General features: G+C 33.1%; 2 protein-coding genes across 2 annotated transcripts; both read left to right on the top strand.

Moving 5' to 3' along the window:
* LOC118279107 (circadian clock-controlled protein daywake) lies at positions 1-11,679 on the top strand. The gene is made up of 6 exons (XM_035598642.2): positions 1-200; positions 1,051-1,220; positions 9,482-9,552; positions 9,974-10,113; positions 10,802-10,951; positions 11,339-11,679. The coding sequence occupies exons 1-6, from the start codon at positions 131-133 to the stop codon at positions 11,494-11,496; spliced, it is 759 nt and encodes a 252-aa protein (XP_035454535.2). The 5' UTR covers positions 1-130; the 3' UTR covers positions 11,497-11,679.
* Positions 11,680-12,589: 910 nt separating this feature from the next.
* On the top strand, positions 12,590-15,466 carry LOC118279074 (phosphatidylinositol glycan anchor biosynthesis class U protein). The gene is made up of 3 exons (XM_035598607.2): positions 12,590-13,439; positions 13,599-13,870; positions 14,087-15,466. The coding sequence occupies exons 1-3, from the start codon at positions 12,676-12,678 to the stop codon at positions 14,338-14,340; spliced, it is 1,290 nt and encodes a 429-aa protein (XP_035454500.1). The 5' UTR covers positions 12,590-12,675; the 3' UTR covers positions 14,341-15,466.
* The last annotated feature ends 61 nt before the right edge of the window (positions 15,467-15,527 follow it).

Genomic DNA, 15,527 nt, shown 5'->3' with positions numbered 1-15,527 from the left:
ACATACGGCGGGCGGAGCGGCGCGCGCGCACCACTGGACCGAAACTTACAAACGATGCCATAACATAGACCGCACTACTCGTCTCTCATAAATTATTTTTTAATAATAAATTAAAATAAAATAACTCAAAATGTTCGGTTTTAAAACAGTTTTTAGTTTGTTTATGATTTTAAGTGTTTGTTACGGTGCTGTTGATATTAGTAAGTGTTACTTATTTTATTTTATTTTTTTAAGATAAATTACTTAGGTACTATTTTTTTAAATTTTTACTCAAACAGATATTTCTACTGTCTGTGTCAAATTGTTTATTATAAATTAATTCATAATATTTTAAAAGTAAATACAGATTACTTTCAAATTGATTATTTTTTTACATTTTTGTGTGTGTTTTGTAATATTGTGTTGCCCAAATACATAAATAAATTATGAAACCTACCTAAATTATAAACATATTCTTGGCCAGATGCGCAGTGATGACTTTCATGGTGATAATCATCTAATCAGTATTAATTGCTCTAACGGCATAGAGCTCTATAATTTGTGACTTTTAATGTCATCATAGTTAACAACTGCTTAGCTATTTGCGGTAGGTATACCTATTTCCACGTATTAACAGCATACAATTACCGTGGAAACTGGAGAAAAACAACTAAACCAGCATTTATCACTGATAGTTTCCAATGGACTTTGAATACTGTGCTACCTAATTTTAAAGTTGATATTTGACTGTTTATTTGAAAGAGGCCTAAATCTCTGAGTTCTCGTAGTATCAGTGCTAGTGGATTAATTCTAGTTCTTAAGGAAAAATATTATATTGGAGGACACATAAGCAAATTTTAGGTACATTTGCTTACTATGTTACTACGAGGAATTAATACCTACCACAAAATGTTACCAAAAAGCTTAGAATTTCGTGATCAGAATGTGACCTACCTGAATGCAAAACTCAATCAATGTTTTGACCCAGAAAACCATGGACCTTGTGCTTAGTGGTCGTCCTTATTTACAGATTCCAATTAAATGCTGATTAATCTTAATTTATTATTTCAGAAAAATACTTCAAAGTATGCGACAGAAATGCTATAGACGTTAACGACTGCATGGCGGAGGCTGTGCGACAAGGCATTGCAACTATGATCAATGGGATAGACGAGCTGGGAGTGCCACCCATTGATCCTTACTTACAGAAGGAATTCCGCATGGAGTATAAGAATAATCAGGTACAAATTTTCTTATAACATAAATAACACGAACACTGTGTCATTTAATTCGATGTTATCCGCAACATAACGCAACGGAGGCCCAATTTCCCTTTTCCGAATCTTACCAATACCCGATTCCCCAACAACCCTTAAATTCCTAACCCCCAAAAGGCCGGCAAATGCACTTGTAACGCCTCTGGTGTTTCAAGTGTCCATGGGCGGCGGCGATTGCTTACGATCAGGTGATATGTCTCCTCGTTTACGGCGTGTTCCATAAAAAAATAAAATAAAAGAACCTTATAATTGAAACTGATCCAAGGTAGCAAAAAAATCTTAAAGGTTGTCGCAAAAAAAAAAATGATTTTTAAGTTTACCTGACGGTTCGATGGCCAAAATCAAAGGGAGATAAAGTGCAAACAGGTTTAAAACTGAATTATTTTAACATTTTTGTGGTTTGTGTAGATACAATTAGGTTGTTTTCTTAATTTTCATTAGTATCAGCGATGAAAATCGGTATTACTGTACCTAGGTTCTAGATACCTAATGACCTATTCTGTAATCATTTTCCTTTAGCCTTACTGTGGATAAAACTAATCGTTTTGCAGAAGGATATGTACGATGAGGTCAAACAAGTACCTAGTTAAATTAAGACATTATTTTCCTGGCGAATAACTGCAACATGTCTGTTACATGAGCATGAGCAGTTGTCCAATGATGGTCGTTGAGGTCTAAATTCAAAATATTATTTTATGTTATGTTAGATAATATTTTTCACAACGCCTGAGTCTTGTTCTGTCTTGTTCGTCAACTCCTTTAATATAAATTATTGTCATTTGAACTCCACGTAGGTTGGTTCCTTCGCTTGTTATCTATACCACTTAAGATATCTCAGTAACCGAATTCATTTTGTCATCAATTTGTTTTCAGAAAACTTTCAAAGCTTGAAATTTTAGGAGCAGAAATATTTCAGTTTGAAAGTTATCATAACTAAAACTTTTCATTGTCTTCTTATTAGACAACTCCAATCTTAGAATAAGAAATAAGTCACATTTAACACACACTCAACTTTTAATGATTAGTTAAACTATTCCTTAGTAACGATTTTGTTCTTTGCTAAGGACTAGGTTAAGTACCTACTTAACCATTTTGAGTGACTTTGAGTATGACAGTAAGGTTTTCTCATACTCCGACCGGAGAATTTAAACAAACAGACTTTAACTACTTAGGTTGCAGATACTACAGATAGATTTACCTATCTAAATGAAACAGAAAACTAAATATTTTCCTATTTAACTACATCTTAACATGTTTAATAATAACCAAACAGTGACTCATGGTCCGAATGTTTGACAGAAAAGCGTATAATTTACAAGTCGTGTAGCATTGTCATGTGTTACAATAAATATATTGTTTTCTGGTTCATTTCTTGTTATACCAGTTCTGTGAGGTTGTAAACTTCACTTTCACTACTGCCCTTTGAATGCTTTATGGACAATGCGTGATATGACATAAATTTTATTTTTATTTAAGACGTAATCCGTATGTATATGTATAAACTAGGTACGCAATTAAGCAATAATGCTCAATTAAAATTAAAGACCATTAAAATTTTATTGTAACAATATTTCCGTATTCTTTTATACCTTAAAACAAATTAATGTAGGTACATAGGTACATAATGTGCACTGCAAACTAAAGTCAGTTTGCAAGAGAAGTGAATTATTATATCCAATACATTGCGTGTGTTTACGTGTGTCCTAGAAAAACAAATATACTAGGCAGGAAATGGACTCTCAGATAATAATAATGTCTTATTTGTAGGTAGTTAGTTACCTACCTATGTCATTACAAAAACCCTATCATTCAGGATGTAGGTACTGGGTCACAGAAACCATTAAATAAAGACATTCGAATAAGTATAAAGAACTGTGTAATTTTAAGAGTTTTATAGTTCTGTCAAGTTAGTATTTACCAAAATGGTTTATGTTTTTGCCCTGCCTGACCTCATAAAACTAGTGTTAGTGTCGTATTCATGTTCTGTCAAATGTCCAAATGTCTTAAATAATAGGAACAACTTACTAAACCTGTTTACTTGAGAAAATCTTTGTCCTTGAGTATACCTACGTACCTACTGTTCATTGTATGTCTCACGGAAATATTAGAAACATGTACAATGTCTTTAAACAAACCGTTTCTATGGTAAGATTGACGGAAACGTGAATGGTTTAGTGTATAGGAAGGTATATTCTATATTTTTTTTTGTACGGAAAAGGAGGCAAACGAGTAAACGAGTCACCTCATCACCTGATGGTAAGCGATCAGCGCCGCCCATGGACACCCGCTACACCAGAGTAATGTTACCATTATGTTGAGTTAATCAAAGACTTTTATTTTTATTTGTAAGTAAAGTACTAGTACCAAGAATATACTTATAAATGTATGGAATAGGAATGCTACTAGGTAATAAGGCCAATGTCCATTACATCATTTGTATAATACTATAGTATAAAGGACATATCATACACTTCTTACCTCATCCGATTCAGATCTTAATAAGCCTTCTTCCTGAACCCAATTTTATTTACAAAACTTAAAGTATCAGGTAGGTAGTTTAAACTTGTTACAAGAACGTACTCAAATAATTCAGTAATTAATTTTAACCTTATAAACATTACCTGCCTATATGCACGAAAATTGTATTTACCTAAAGCATGATAAATATGATAACCAAAAAATATTTATTAAAGTAAATAATAAAAACGTGTTACTAAAACAATCCTGAGAACTCATTAATTAACGATATAAAACTTGTAATAAATTAAAAAAAAAACTATTGCTGCTAATTATAAATATAATAAACATTATGTATAATGCACGAACATAAATAGATACTTGTACCACCGGTTCTATTTTTTTATAGTCAACTAATATTTATTTATGCTAAGTAGTTATATTATTTTTATATTCTACATAGTTATATAATAGTAATTTGATAGTGTCCATTAATAGCGGCTGCACACCTTACCATAATATAACTGTGCAGTTTTACTTGTACAGTCGAATTGTACAGTTAAATCTTAAGATTTATGCCTGCATACCTTACGATTTCAGTGTGCAGTTTTAGTTACATAGTTTTATCTATTCTTGGTTCGATTGAGTTAAATTGTAAGGTGTGTACCGTGCATGAGTTCTAGGCCCTTTGACCCGTTGCTTTATACAGTGTGTTATTCTTCCATGCTCCACATCTCCACATATATCATACTTATTAACATATTAACATTGCATATCAATATAGTCAACAAAGCAAAGAATTTCAAAATCTAGAATGTACTTAGGTGTAGGTCAGGTTGTGGTTCACGAAAGCAATTAAGAATATTGTATTGCAATAAAAAAATAAGCAAATTGAACCATTTGCCTGCCAACCTTCAATCAGGCAACCTCTGTGTTTGAATTCTGAAGTTGGAAATATTAAATTGAAGGTTAAAAGCGAAGGAAACTCAACCGGCTTTACCTAGATCTGCTGAATGCTTTTTAAATCCTTATATGTAAATGACATTTATTTCGTTACGCTTTTATCTAAGACAAGGTAAAATAGTTGTGTTCAAATCTATGATCGTTTTCAAATGGTAATGTGGTTAATTGTTTGATTTCCACTTATGAGTTTGGTCTCACAGTTGGAAGTACAGTCCTCATATACAGTTTCCTAATTTTAAATTATTTTTGCTCTACCGAGTGTGTGTCCTCTTTATTGAATTACGTTCCTATAAAAATTCTATTTATTACTTAATATTATAGTGTAAAAAAGTTCATGACACTAGTTCTCGCAAGCGCCTGAATTATACTTTTTAAAGTCTAGACTTAAAATTTAATATAAATAGGTACTTGATATGCATAATAAAGCTATTTTAATTTAAAGTAATCTTAGATCTTAGGTATGTACCTAGTTATTGTTCGTAAAGAATGATCTCATCCTAAATTAAATATATTTCGCCAACAAGATTTTTATACATTTTACCACCTTCTAATTGTTAAACTGGTTAGGCAAATTTTATAATCTCTAATGTCCTCTAAATAAATCGTAATTCAACCTTCATCAGCGTTGTGTATTAGGGACATTAAAATCATCCACGTGTGATGGAAGGATAGAAGTGCGTGTTAATTTCTGTTATTGAGTGTCATAAACAATCATTATAGTCTAATTTGTACTTATATCACATTATCCTGTATGTTTATATTTTTAGGCTAGATACCAAAAAACTCGAGGTATGGGTATGCTATTCTTTCAGTAAATGAACCTTTTTCTTCAATAGGTGCGGGAAATGTGTTTTCTTGTATAATTTGAATTAATATATCAATGCCTAGGTTAGGCTAGTGCACTAAAAGTAAAATAATTAAATAAGTAGGTATCGTATGTAGGTAACATCCGTAGAATATTTAAATATTATTACTTTTTTAATCAAATTATAAAGAATCCTTTGTTTTGTTCTTGTTTTATTTAAATGCAACTGCTTGGCTAGATTAGGTGCTTCCGTAATTAAAGAAATAAGGAAATGTATTAAAATGTAGCATTGTTAAGTAACAGACTTAGAGATACCGTGAGACTAGTCGTGACTTCGTCATCAGAATCAAAATCTTTAGTTACCGAAATACTGTATCGCGGTGTTCATTGTTCACACACGAAACACACACATCATAATATAACTTTTGTCAGACGAATTTATAATTAATTTAAGTATCATTCAAGTTTAGTAACTATGTAAATGTAAATAAATATACAAACTTGGGAACAAAATTAAAACAAAAACTTAACAGCATATTTAATAATTGGCTTACCTATGTATGTACGAGTTAATAAAACTAAGCAGACGGTAACCAAGGCATTTTTAAGTCTAAGCCTGATCCGGGATGTCTTCGAGTTCGTCCATGGTTTTGTCTTTGACAGAAACTAACGCTATAGTATCAAATCAACAATTCAAGACACGTGGATATTGATAAAAGAATGGGGCAAAAAAATTAATTAAGTAACATAAAAACTATTTTATAACATCGTCAGGTTTTTATGATAAGAAGATATCCAAACCTATAAAAAAGGAGGTCGTTTCCTTCATTGATATTCCGACCATGTACATGGGTATACGTTAGCCATAACTACGGCGAAACTAAACGTTTCTGTTGAGAATTACTATTAAATACATGGGGTACAACAAAAAGACTCACAGTCCCGATTAGATAGATAAGGTGCGATGTACGATGCATACATGCATTAGCTACTAATTCTTCTTCTAATGAATGGCTTACTTACGTGAACTACATCGCGCACAAAGCGCCTAATTATGCGTCCCAGTGTGGATTGAAACTAATCGAGATTTTTTCAAAGTTCACGAAATTACCTTACCTCAGCCATTATTTCCTGTGGTAGTTTGTGCTAGATAGAGGCAGAAGCGTGTAGGACCTCGTGTCGCTCTACACCAAAACACCACGTGTAGGTATAGGTAACAACTAACTTCCGCCCGCGACTCCGTCCGCGCGGATGTTGGTCTTCGCGTGGAAGTTTTATCTCTCCATTTTGATTAACTCTGACAATGACATCTTATCAATACCTATTGGACCCAAATACGGCGAGGCCCATAATAATTAAGGAGATCCCTCTTTTGAGCTACTGCTGTTGAGCTCGCGTTCTGTAGAATAAAACTGAAGAATAAAGATTTTTTTTTCTTCGTATTTTTCCAGGATAAAAAGTATCCTATTTTATGCCCAGGATAATAAGGTATAATTATACCAAGTTTCATCGATATCGAACCGTTAGTTTTCACGTGATGCCTGACAGACAGACAGACAAAAACATTTTTAATCACATATTTGGGTTTGGTATCGATCCAGTAACACCCTCTGCTATTTATTCTTTCAATATTTTCAATGTACAGAATTGACCCTTTTACAGATATATTATAATATGAATGAATGAATGAATCAATGAATGAATGAGAGTGTTATAAACGTAAGAGTAGACAAATATAATCAGAAAGCTCCAAACTGCTAAGCTATCGGGAGTTATACGTGTTATTGTGAGTCAACCATAAGAGATAGACATTTGCTGTCGTGGAATATTTTTTAAACAATTTTAAGGAGAATATTTCCGTCATACATTATTTCTGTGTAGCTTTAACCATTAAGGCTGCACACGCGACGGAAGCTTAAAAAGTGGAGTAAGTTCTCCTGTTTTCCCAACATTTCCCTTCACTGCTCTGCTCCTATTGATCGTAGCGTGATGAAAAGTATACTATAACCTGCCCAGGAGTATAAAGAACAATTGTACCAAGTTTCGTTGAAATCTGTCAAGTGGTTTTTGTTTCTATAAAGAACATACAGACAGACAGACAGACAGACAGACAGACAGACAGACAGACAGACAAAAATTTTTCTGATTGCATTTTTGGCGTCAGTATCGATCACTAATCACCCGCTGATAGTTATTTTGGAAATATATTTAATGTACAGAATTGACCTCTCTACAGATTTATTATAAGTATAGATTAAACTTACCTAGGTACCTAATACATACAATCTTGTAATAATGTATGACGTAGTTTTTATATTATTGTTATTAAAACTTACACAGAAATCCTTTATTTGAAGTCTTATCTTAGATGCTACTGTAAAAAACAACATTATGTAGTTTATGATTAGGTACCCAGGTAACCTAACCTTACTAACTGGTCTAACTGCCGTGTAATTATGTAGACACTAGATACCATCAATTATTCAGTGGAATATGAAGGTAACTCAGTTGACACAAACCTTATACGAATAGTAGATCAAGATTTTAACCTTCAAAGTTTGAGTCCATGGCTATACTTATATATCGCCAAACAAGTGTGTAGGTACCTACTATATATATACGACGGTATTCTGTCAACTACTTATACAGGATAACTTGTTGCTTTACTTAGTAGTTATGTATTTTCATATTAATGTATGTCTATGTCATTAGCCCTCTTTTTATTCAGTAGTACGTCTATTTGGGCACAATGACACAACCATTACATTATACTAAATGGTGAATTAAATGGAGGGCGTAAGAGAAATAGATAATCACCTAAATATATGTTACATTCATAAAAGATGTGACGTTAAAGTTGAATCCAACCGTGTCGTTGAGTTTCTATGAGGACGTAACAATTTTCGGTTTCCTTAAACACACACACAACGACAGTTTAGTTTACCTATTAGTTACTCGAACAGTTTCATTCACAAAGTTTTTAGGACACACATTTTCTTGCGTCAACGCAGGACATCTTTACCTACATGTTTAAAGCTAAACAATAGAAGCAATACCATGAGAAAACCTGTGGATTGTAAGGTTTTTCTGACTGTCGCAACAAAATATAGACACACGTGAGAGAACAATGACGAAGTTTCCCAGAAAGTATTGACATCATCGGGACCTAATTCTCTAAAGTCTTCACAAATTAATATTTTACCCTTATCTCTTAAATTGATGTTAAATACCTAAGAAATAATTATTCCTTTTAATACGTTTAGATTTCAAAGCCGTGTGAAGTTAGATAGACCGTGGACCCTTTTTAAAGGTCTGAAAAACTTCCAATGACTTCTCCCGTCTTCGGCGAGGCAAGAGGGAGTACTCCCTTGCCAGATCGGACCGGGATTTCCGGCAACTACTTTACTAGGGTAAAGTAGTTGCCAGATGTCCCGTGACCAGTAATTTTACTTTGCTGTCCCGGAATGAAAAAATATTAGATTTGTTTCACAAAAATACAAAACTATACATGCATACAAGCTGCAAAAGTCAAACTAAACGTTGTAACGTGCTCGCCAGTCCCATTCTCAGAACTCAGATCCCGTTTTTGGCCCTTGTCCAGGAATGTCCAGGAAATGATCAGTCCGGACCTGGCAACCCTAAGAGGGAGTGTCAAACTCTTAAAAATCCACCCTTTAGGCAGTCCGCAGCTTCGGACCGTGGACCCTAAGGCCCTAGACATACCTATTTGTCTCTAAAATAGACTTTAAAACTTACCGACTGTTAATTTTAAGTTAATTGCTCAGTGTTTATAGATACTAAATACCTATTAGGATCAATTATTTGCCACAAGGTGAATCTTAAAATCGTTGTAGTCATTCCACCAGCTGTATTCTATAATGCAAAATATACATATGTATAGTGTTTATAAAATTATTCATGTCTGAGTAGTGAACCGGTATTCGATGGCCATAGTTAATTATCTGCCATTGATTATATAATTTTGTTTCTGACATTACAGATCGCAGCGAAATTGAATTTAAAGAACATTTACGTGGAAGGTTTGAAGGAGGCCATTGTTCATGACGCCAGGTATAGTTATTTACATATTTATTACATAATTATATTATCATTAATATGTTTTGTTTTGCTTTTAATTTATTTATTTAATCATGTTGTCACTGAGAGATTGCATCGCCTGTGAGTTTTTGGGTTAAAATTACAATACTTTATATTTTTTTACTCCATAACTCTGTTTACTCATCATAACGGTGCATAACGGACCTTTTATAGGTCCTGAACCTGAAAGCAAAAGAAATAAATATTGTAGCCTTGTCCTTTGTTTACAAAGGAAGATATTAATATTAAACAAAATTAATCAACATATTATTAATACAACAAATAAATTACGTAATGCAATAATAGTGCAACTCGCAACCACAACGGAATTTAAAACATAAGTATTGAAAATATATCTTATTTGATTTATAATATCTATTAATATTTTTTCCAGATTACGCGCTGATGATGACAAATTCCATTTAGAAGTGGACCTGAGTGGACCAAGAGTTTCAGTCAAAGCCGATTATTATGGAGAAGGGCAGTTCAACTCTCTGAAGATTGTAGCCTACGGACAAGTTAATACTACGATGAGTAAGTGTTACTCAGTACTTCTACATATCATATACCTACATCCGCCGGTTGGTGCGGTGGCTGGGCAACTGGCTGCCACGCAACGGGTAGCGGGTTCGATTCCCGCACGGAGCAACTCTTTGTGTGATCCACAAATTGTTGTTTCGGGTCTGGGTGTCATGTGTATGTGAACTTGTATGTTTGTAAACGCACCCACGACCGAGGAGAAAACCTAGTGTGGGGCAACGTTTTTTTAAAAAAATATATATATAATGCTTATAATACGCAGGAAATATATTTACAACACTATCATTACATTAACTATGCCTATGTATCCCGGAGCTGCGGACTACCTAGCAGGTTTACCGGGACTCTGGCTCGAAGGGCAGGAGTAGGAACGGGGTGGTTTTTAGTCAATAAGAGTCTGACACTCCCTCACGCCTCGCCCAAAGCGGGAGAAGTTATGGATGATTTTCCCCCATAAAAAATAAAAATCAAAGAACACATGCCAATGTCATCATTAAAGGTTAGGTAGAGGTGTACTTTCCTGTTGGTGGATAGCAACCGCCTCTAATCATTTCACAACTGTTACAAACAAGGGTACCTTTCCAGTCTTCTTTCTCCTTCCAGTCTTAAGAGTACCTTTAAATTAGTTCTTATTACCTAGTGCGATTGTTCTTTTTGCTTATTTTCGTCTAATATTTTACAGCTGACTTGGTGTACACGTGGAAACTCGACGGAGTTCCGGAGAAGAACGGCACTGAGACGTATATACGTATCACAGATTTCTACATGAGACCCGACCTTGGCAGCATTGTCACACTCTTCAAAAACGACAACCCGGAATCGAGAGAATTAAGTGAGTTAACTTTCTATTCGATCAATATTTCTAACGGTTTAACCGAATGACTTAAAAAAAAAGAGATTATCGATATTTGCAACAACTTTAAAAATACTTTTTTAGAAATATCATACCTACATTTCTGTAGTTAATATATAATAATAGTTACAATATGTCTAGAAATGTTTTTCTAATCTCGTCTCTATACGTTAAGTTATCCTAATACTTTTTGCATTAAGTACTTAAGACCTGTCTTGCGATTTTTTGCTAGCGTTAGACTTTTTGATTAGATATGAATACCTAAGTATAACGTGCGAGAACAGCCGATTTAATTTAAATGAATGTGGGCGTTAAAGATATTGTGTTGTAAAATAAACTAAAGATTTGCATGTTCTTTTTTTTCAGCTGACTTGGGTACAAGATTCGCCAACGAAAACTGGAGAACGCTTTACAAGGAATTCCTGCCTTATGCTCAGGCTAACTGGAAGAGAATCGGCGTCAGAGTAGCCAATAAATTGTTCTTAAAAGTTCCTTACGATCAACTGTTTCCCACATCTTCATGATTTTAGCAAAAATATTTAAGTTATTAGTGCCTAAGTTTGTATCTAAGAAGACATCGGTGTTCTGTGATTCCTAAAATTAATATTAGAATATTTTAAATAGGCTACAAAATAAAGTTACCAACATCACTTACCACATAAGTTTATAATAAGGATTAGGTTTGTTTAATATAAGAATAATGCTTATGTTTTTATTTCAACTCCAAATATTAAATTATCGTTTTATCATTCAGCCTATTTTTTATTTAAGCCAAAAAAGTTACCTGCAATAAAGGGTAGGTACTAATGAAAATTATGTACTTAGTCATTATTTTTTTATAGTTGACTCTGGTTTGTATTTTTTAATCAAATAACTTCAGTTATTTAATTAAATTTTTACGTTCAATGTATGTATTTAATGCGTTTTATAAACCATTTTAGTATTGTTTTGTGTGTTTTATTTTTATTAGCTAAAACCAGTAGAAGCTACTACTGCTATATCTGAACTGCAATAAGAGAGTATACCTACCCTTAATTTCCACTGTACTTTACTATATACTTTGTCATTGAGACATTGATTCACGCTTAAAACCCAGAGTTCCCGATTGAAAACCTCCTCCTGGCCAGCTGGCTTTTTTTACATAGGTACCGATATGATGGAGAGATAACTACCTACCCAATATCTTAGAAATCCTATACTAATCTCGATATAACTAGAGTAGTAGCAGAGAGTATAATAAGTATAGGGGAAAGTTGTTGTAACGACATTTTTTCTCGGGGTTACTGTAAAATCTGAAAGAAACATCGGTATAGCGACCAATTTTTGTTGTGTGGTAGTCGAGACTGCAGGCACTGGCTAATTATCAAAGTGCAGATAACGGTTATTCAGAATTGGGAGATATTCAAATATTTTCTATAAAGATATAACATTAACATTTTCTATAACATAAATAATATGCAGAGTGAGGACATAATTAAATTTTTGAAGAATTAAACAAATATTTAATAATTTATGTAGGTACTTAAGAGTCGAATCTTTATTTTGCCGCAAATAGAGTTTCTGCGTGAAACTATTCTGCTGTCAATTTTGAAGTTACTTTGTCTATTCTTATTAGAACTGTCACTGTCAAAATATAATTATTTTATCTCGAAGTTGGAGCTGCAAAGAATTTTACCCGGTTTATTTATGTTTAATTTAGAAAAATGGGTGTGATTTTAAAATATGTGGTAGCCGGCTTATTACGGTATTGGTTAATTAATTTGGATTATTGGCAAACGATAGCGAACAGAGTGGAAATTGCAACGCCTCTGAACTCATGGAAGAGGTTAATAGAAGGCGTTTATTTATATGATCACAACATAAACCCTTACGAAGGAGATTCGTTTCATGAATCGCCTATAATGCTAGTCTTTTTCTACTATATCATGAAACACGTGCCATTTATATTACCAGTCTTATTCACATTGTTGGACCTCCTGACTGCTCATCTTCTATACAAAACTTCTAAGGCCTTTATACGGATTTTGAAAGAATCCCAAGAGAAGCAATTAGCTGAAGTTGCTGATGAGTCTAAACCTATGCTTTTGGATGATGCTCAACTGAAGGAATCTGCAGAATATGTGTTATCTGTCTACTTGTTCAACCCATATTCTGTTTTGAACTGTGCTGGTATGACTACAACAGTTATACAGAACTTGTTGGTGGCTACGGCCCTGTGGGGGGCTTCAAGTGGGCAGAGAATTATTGCTTGTGTGTTTATTGCATTAGCTACACACCAGGCCCTGTACCCAGTTCTGCTAATTGTACCAGTTGCCTTAATATTGGCTGAAGTCAACAAAGGGTGCACCAAATGTTCTTATATTAGAACATTACTTGTGTTTGTGCTAAGCTGGGGATTCCTCATTTATTTGTCAGCATACATTATGGATGGTTCTTACAAATATGTCTACAACACCTATGGATTTATGTGAGTACACAGATAGTAATGATCTCAATAGATAAACAGTATATATATCACTATAAATCAGTTCAAGAGTGTTCAGACAATATTTCCAATTTCCTAAGACAATTTAGACTAGTTATGTATAAGATATACTTAATGAAACTGTATTTCTCACTTTTTCAGATTGACTGTTCCTGACCTGAAGCCAAACATTGGATTGTTCTGGTATTTCTTTACAGAAATGTTTGAACATTTCCGAGTGCTGTTTGTATGTGCATTCCAAATCAATGCTCTGGCCTTGTATGTGGTTCCTCTTACACTAAGATTCAAGAAAGACCCAATACTATTGGCCACAGTGCTTATTGCACTCTCAAGTATATTCAGATCCTACCCATGTGTGGGTGATGTTGGCTTCTATTTAGCTTTACTGCCAATGTGGAAACACTTATTCACATGTAAGTATAACAATTTCTGTACTAATAATAAGATCTACAGTTATGATAATTTAGCTTTGTCTTGACAATTTTACCTTCAGGATATTATGTTAATTTGTGTTGTATTTATGACTATTTATGTGTACTGTCTATTGATATTGTAAATTATTATATGTATATTGTTTAAGTATATGTGTAAATGTAAACATATGTAATTTATAATGTTTTCTTTTTCAGTCATGCAGCAGAAATTCATAGTGGGCTGCACATTCATCATTACTTCAGCTCTTGGACCAACAGTGTGGCACCTGTGGATATACTCCGGATCAGCGAATGCTAACTTTTTCTTTGGAGTTACTCTCTCCTTTGCTACTGCCCAAATATTCCTTATCACAGACTTACTGTTCGCATATATTAAGAGAGAGTTTACCTTAAAGCATGGATCATCAAGACAAGTGGATGGAAAGCCGGCCAAATTGGTACTTCGATAATAATATGTACTGGAACGTTTTAATACATCTTTCAGTTAATATTTACTATTGCTGTTAGTTAATTACTTATTTCACGTCCATATTCTTAATTCTTGCTTAACATGGATTATGAAGAGATTATTTGTATACAAACCTTTTTGTTCTTAATCCATCAAACTAATTATAGACTGTATTTAGTGAGTTTATATTAAAACATTCACATGTTAATTATTAATGAATGAATAGTATTGTTTGTACATTCATCCAATAGAGACTGTTTCATGCTAGAACAAACATTTTCTATTGTAAGGTTAGTCTATAAATTAATTTTAGATATTTTATATGACTGCAATGTTAAGATATTAACAGATGTATGCCAGTATGGGGCATTATGATAACACTGGCAGCAATTGTAAAAAAGCAAAAAGTTGTGTTATAAGGGTTTTTTGGAACCTAAAAGCAAACAATGACAATTATCTTAATTTTTATTATTGGTTTGTTATTTAATTAAATTTTTGTTATTGTTGTTCAACCACAACTGAAAATATCTTTGGCATTTAGTAGTATAAAAATAGGAGAAACTTGATGATATTTGCTGACAAAGTGGTTGCCAAAATCTGTGTATCCAAAACCCTTATACTGAAACTATAAATTAATTGAAGATATGTTTGCACCTTAGAATTAATTTCACCTTGGTTTGTATAGAATGTTGATGAAGAAAGTTGTGTTTATTTTTATGTCACTTTTTGCTGCTATGTACAGGGAACTGACGGGATTTGTGAGGAAAACATTCCTCATCTTTTACTTACAATATAATATTTATTTAAGTTTGTTTCTTTTTATTATATATTTCATTGAGATAAATATGGGAACAATTTTGTTTTGCCTACATAAGTATTTGTATATTTGGTTGTGTTTTTACTTGTAAAAGTTACATCACAAATGTTATTGACACCTTTGCATTTAAAGTATCGTACAATTAATAATATTATTATTTATTTTAAAACACTACTGTTCATTTAATTTGTTCTTGATATCTAATAATTTAATTTGAATACCAAATATGTAAAGAAGGAATTTAGTTTTTTTGAAACTAGAATAATTTTGTACAGATGGATCGTCAATAAAAGGTAAATTATTTTTATAATTATTTTATTAATCCAATCCTAGTGTTTTGTTAATCTGTTGAAACAAAAGGTGTTGTCGCA

The sequence above is a fragment of the Spodoptera frugiperda genome, chromosome 15 (genome assembly GCF_023101765.2).
Source record: "Spodoptera frugiperda isolate SF20-4 chromosome 15, AGI-APGP_CSIRO_Sfru_2.0, whole genome shotgun sequence".
Lineage (NCBI taxonomy): Eukaryota > Metazoa > Arthropoda > Insecta > Lepidoptera > Noctuidae > Spodoptera > Spodoptera frugiperda.
The sequence above is the reverse complement of the archived record's forward strand: the minus strand, read 5'-3'. Positions and strand labels throughout refer to the sequence as shown.

What these genes read in the sequence shown, in the direction of transcription:
- LOC118279107 (XM_035598642.2), top strand. Translation starts at nt 131, where the DNA reads ATGTTCGGTTTTAAAACAGTTTTTAGTTTGTTTATGATTTTAAGTGTT. An exon ending in TGGAGTATAAGAATAATCAG is followed by an intron (nt 1,221 to 9,481) that starts GTACAAATTTTC and finishes CTGACATTACAG; the next exon opens with ATCGCAGCGAAATTGAATTT. An exon ending in ACAAGTTAATACTACGATGA is followed by an intron (nt 10,114 to 10,801) that starts GTAAGTGTTACT and finishes AATATTTTACAG; the next exon opens with CTGACTTGGTGTACACGTGG.
- LOC118279074 (XM_035598607.2), top strand. Translation starts at nt 12,676, where the DNA reads ATGGGTGTGATTTTAAAATATGTGGTAGCCGGCTTATTACGGTATTGG. An exon ending in TACAACACCTATGGATTTAT is followed by an intron (nt 13,440 to 13,598) that starts GTGAGTACACAG and finishes TCACTTTTTCAG; the next exon opens with ATTGACTGTTCCTGACCTGA. An exon ending in GTGGAAACACTTATTCACAT is followed by an intron (nt 13,871 to 14,086) that starts GTAAGTATAACA and finishes TTTCTTTTTCAG; the next exon opens with TCATGCAGCAGAAATTCATA.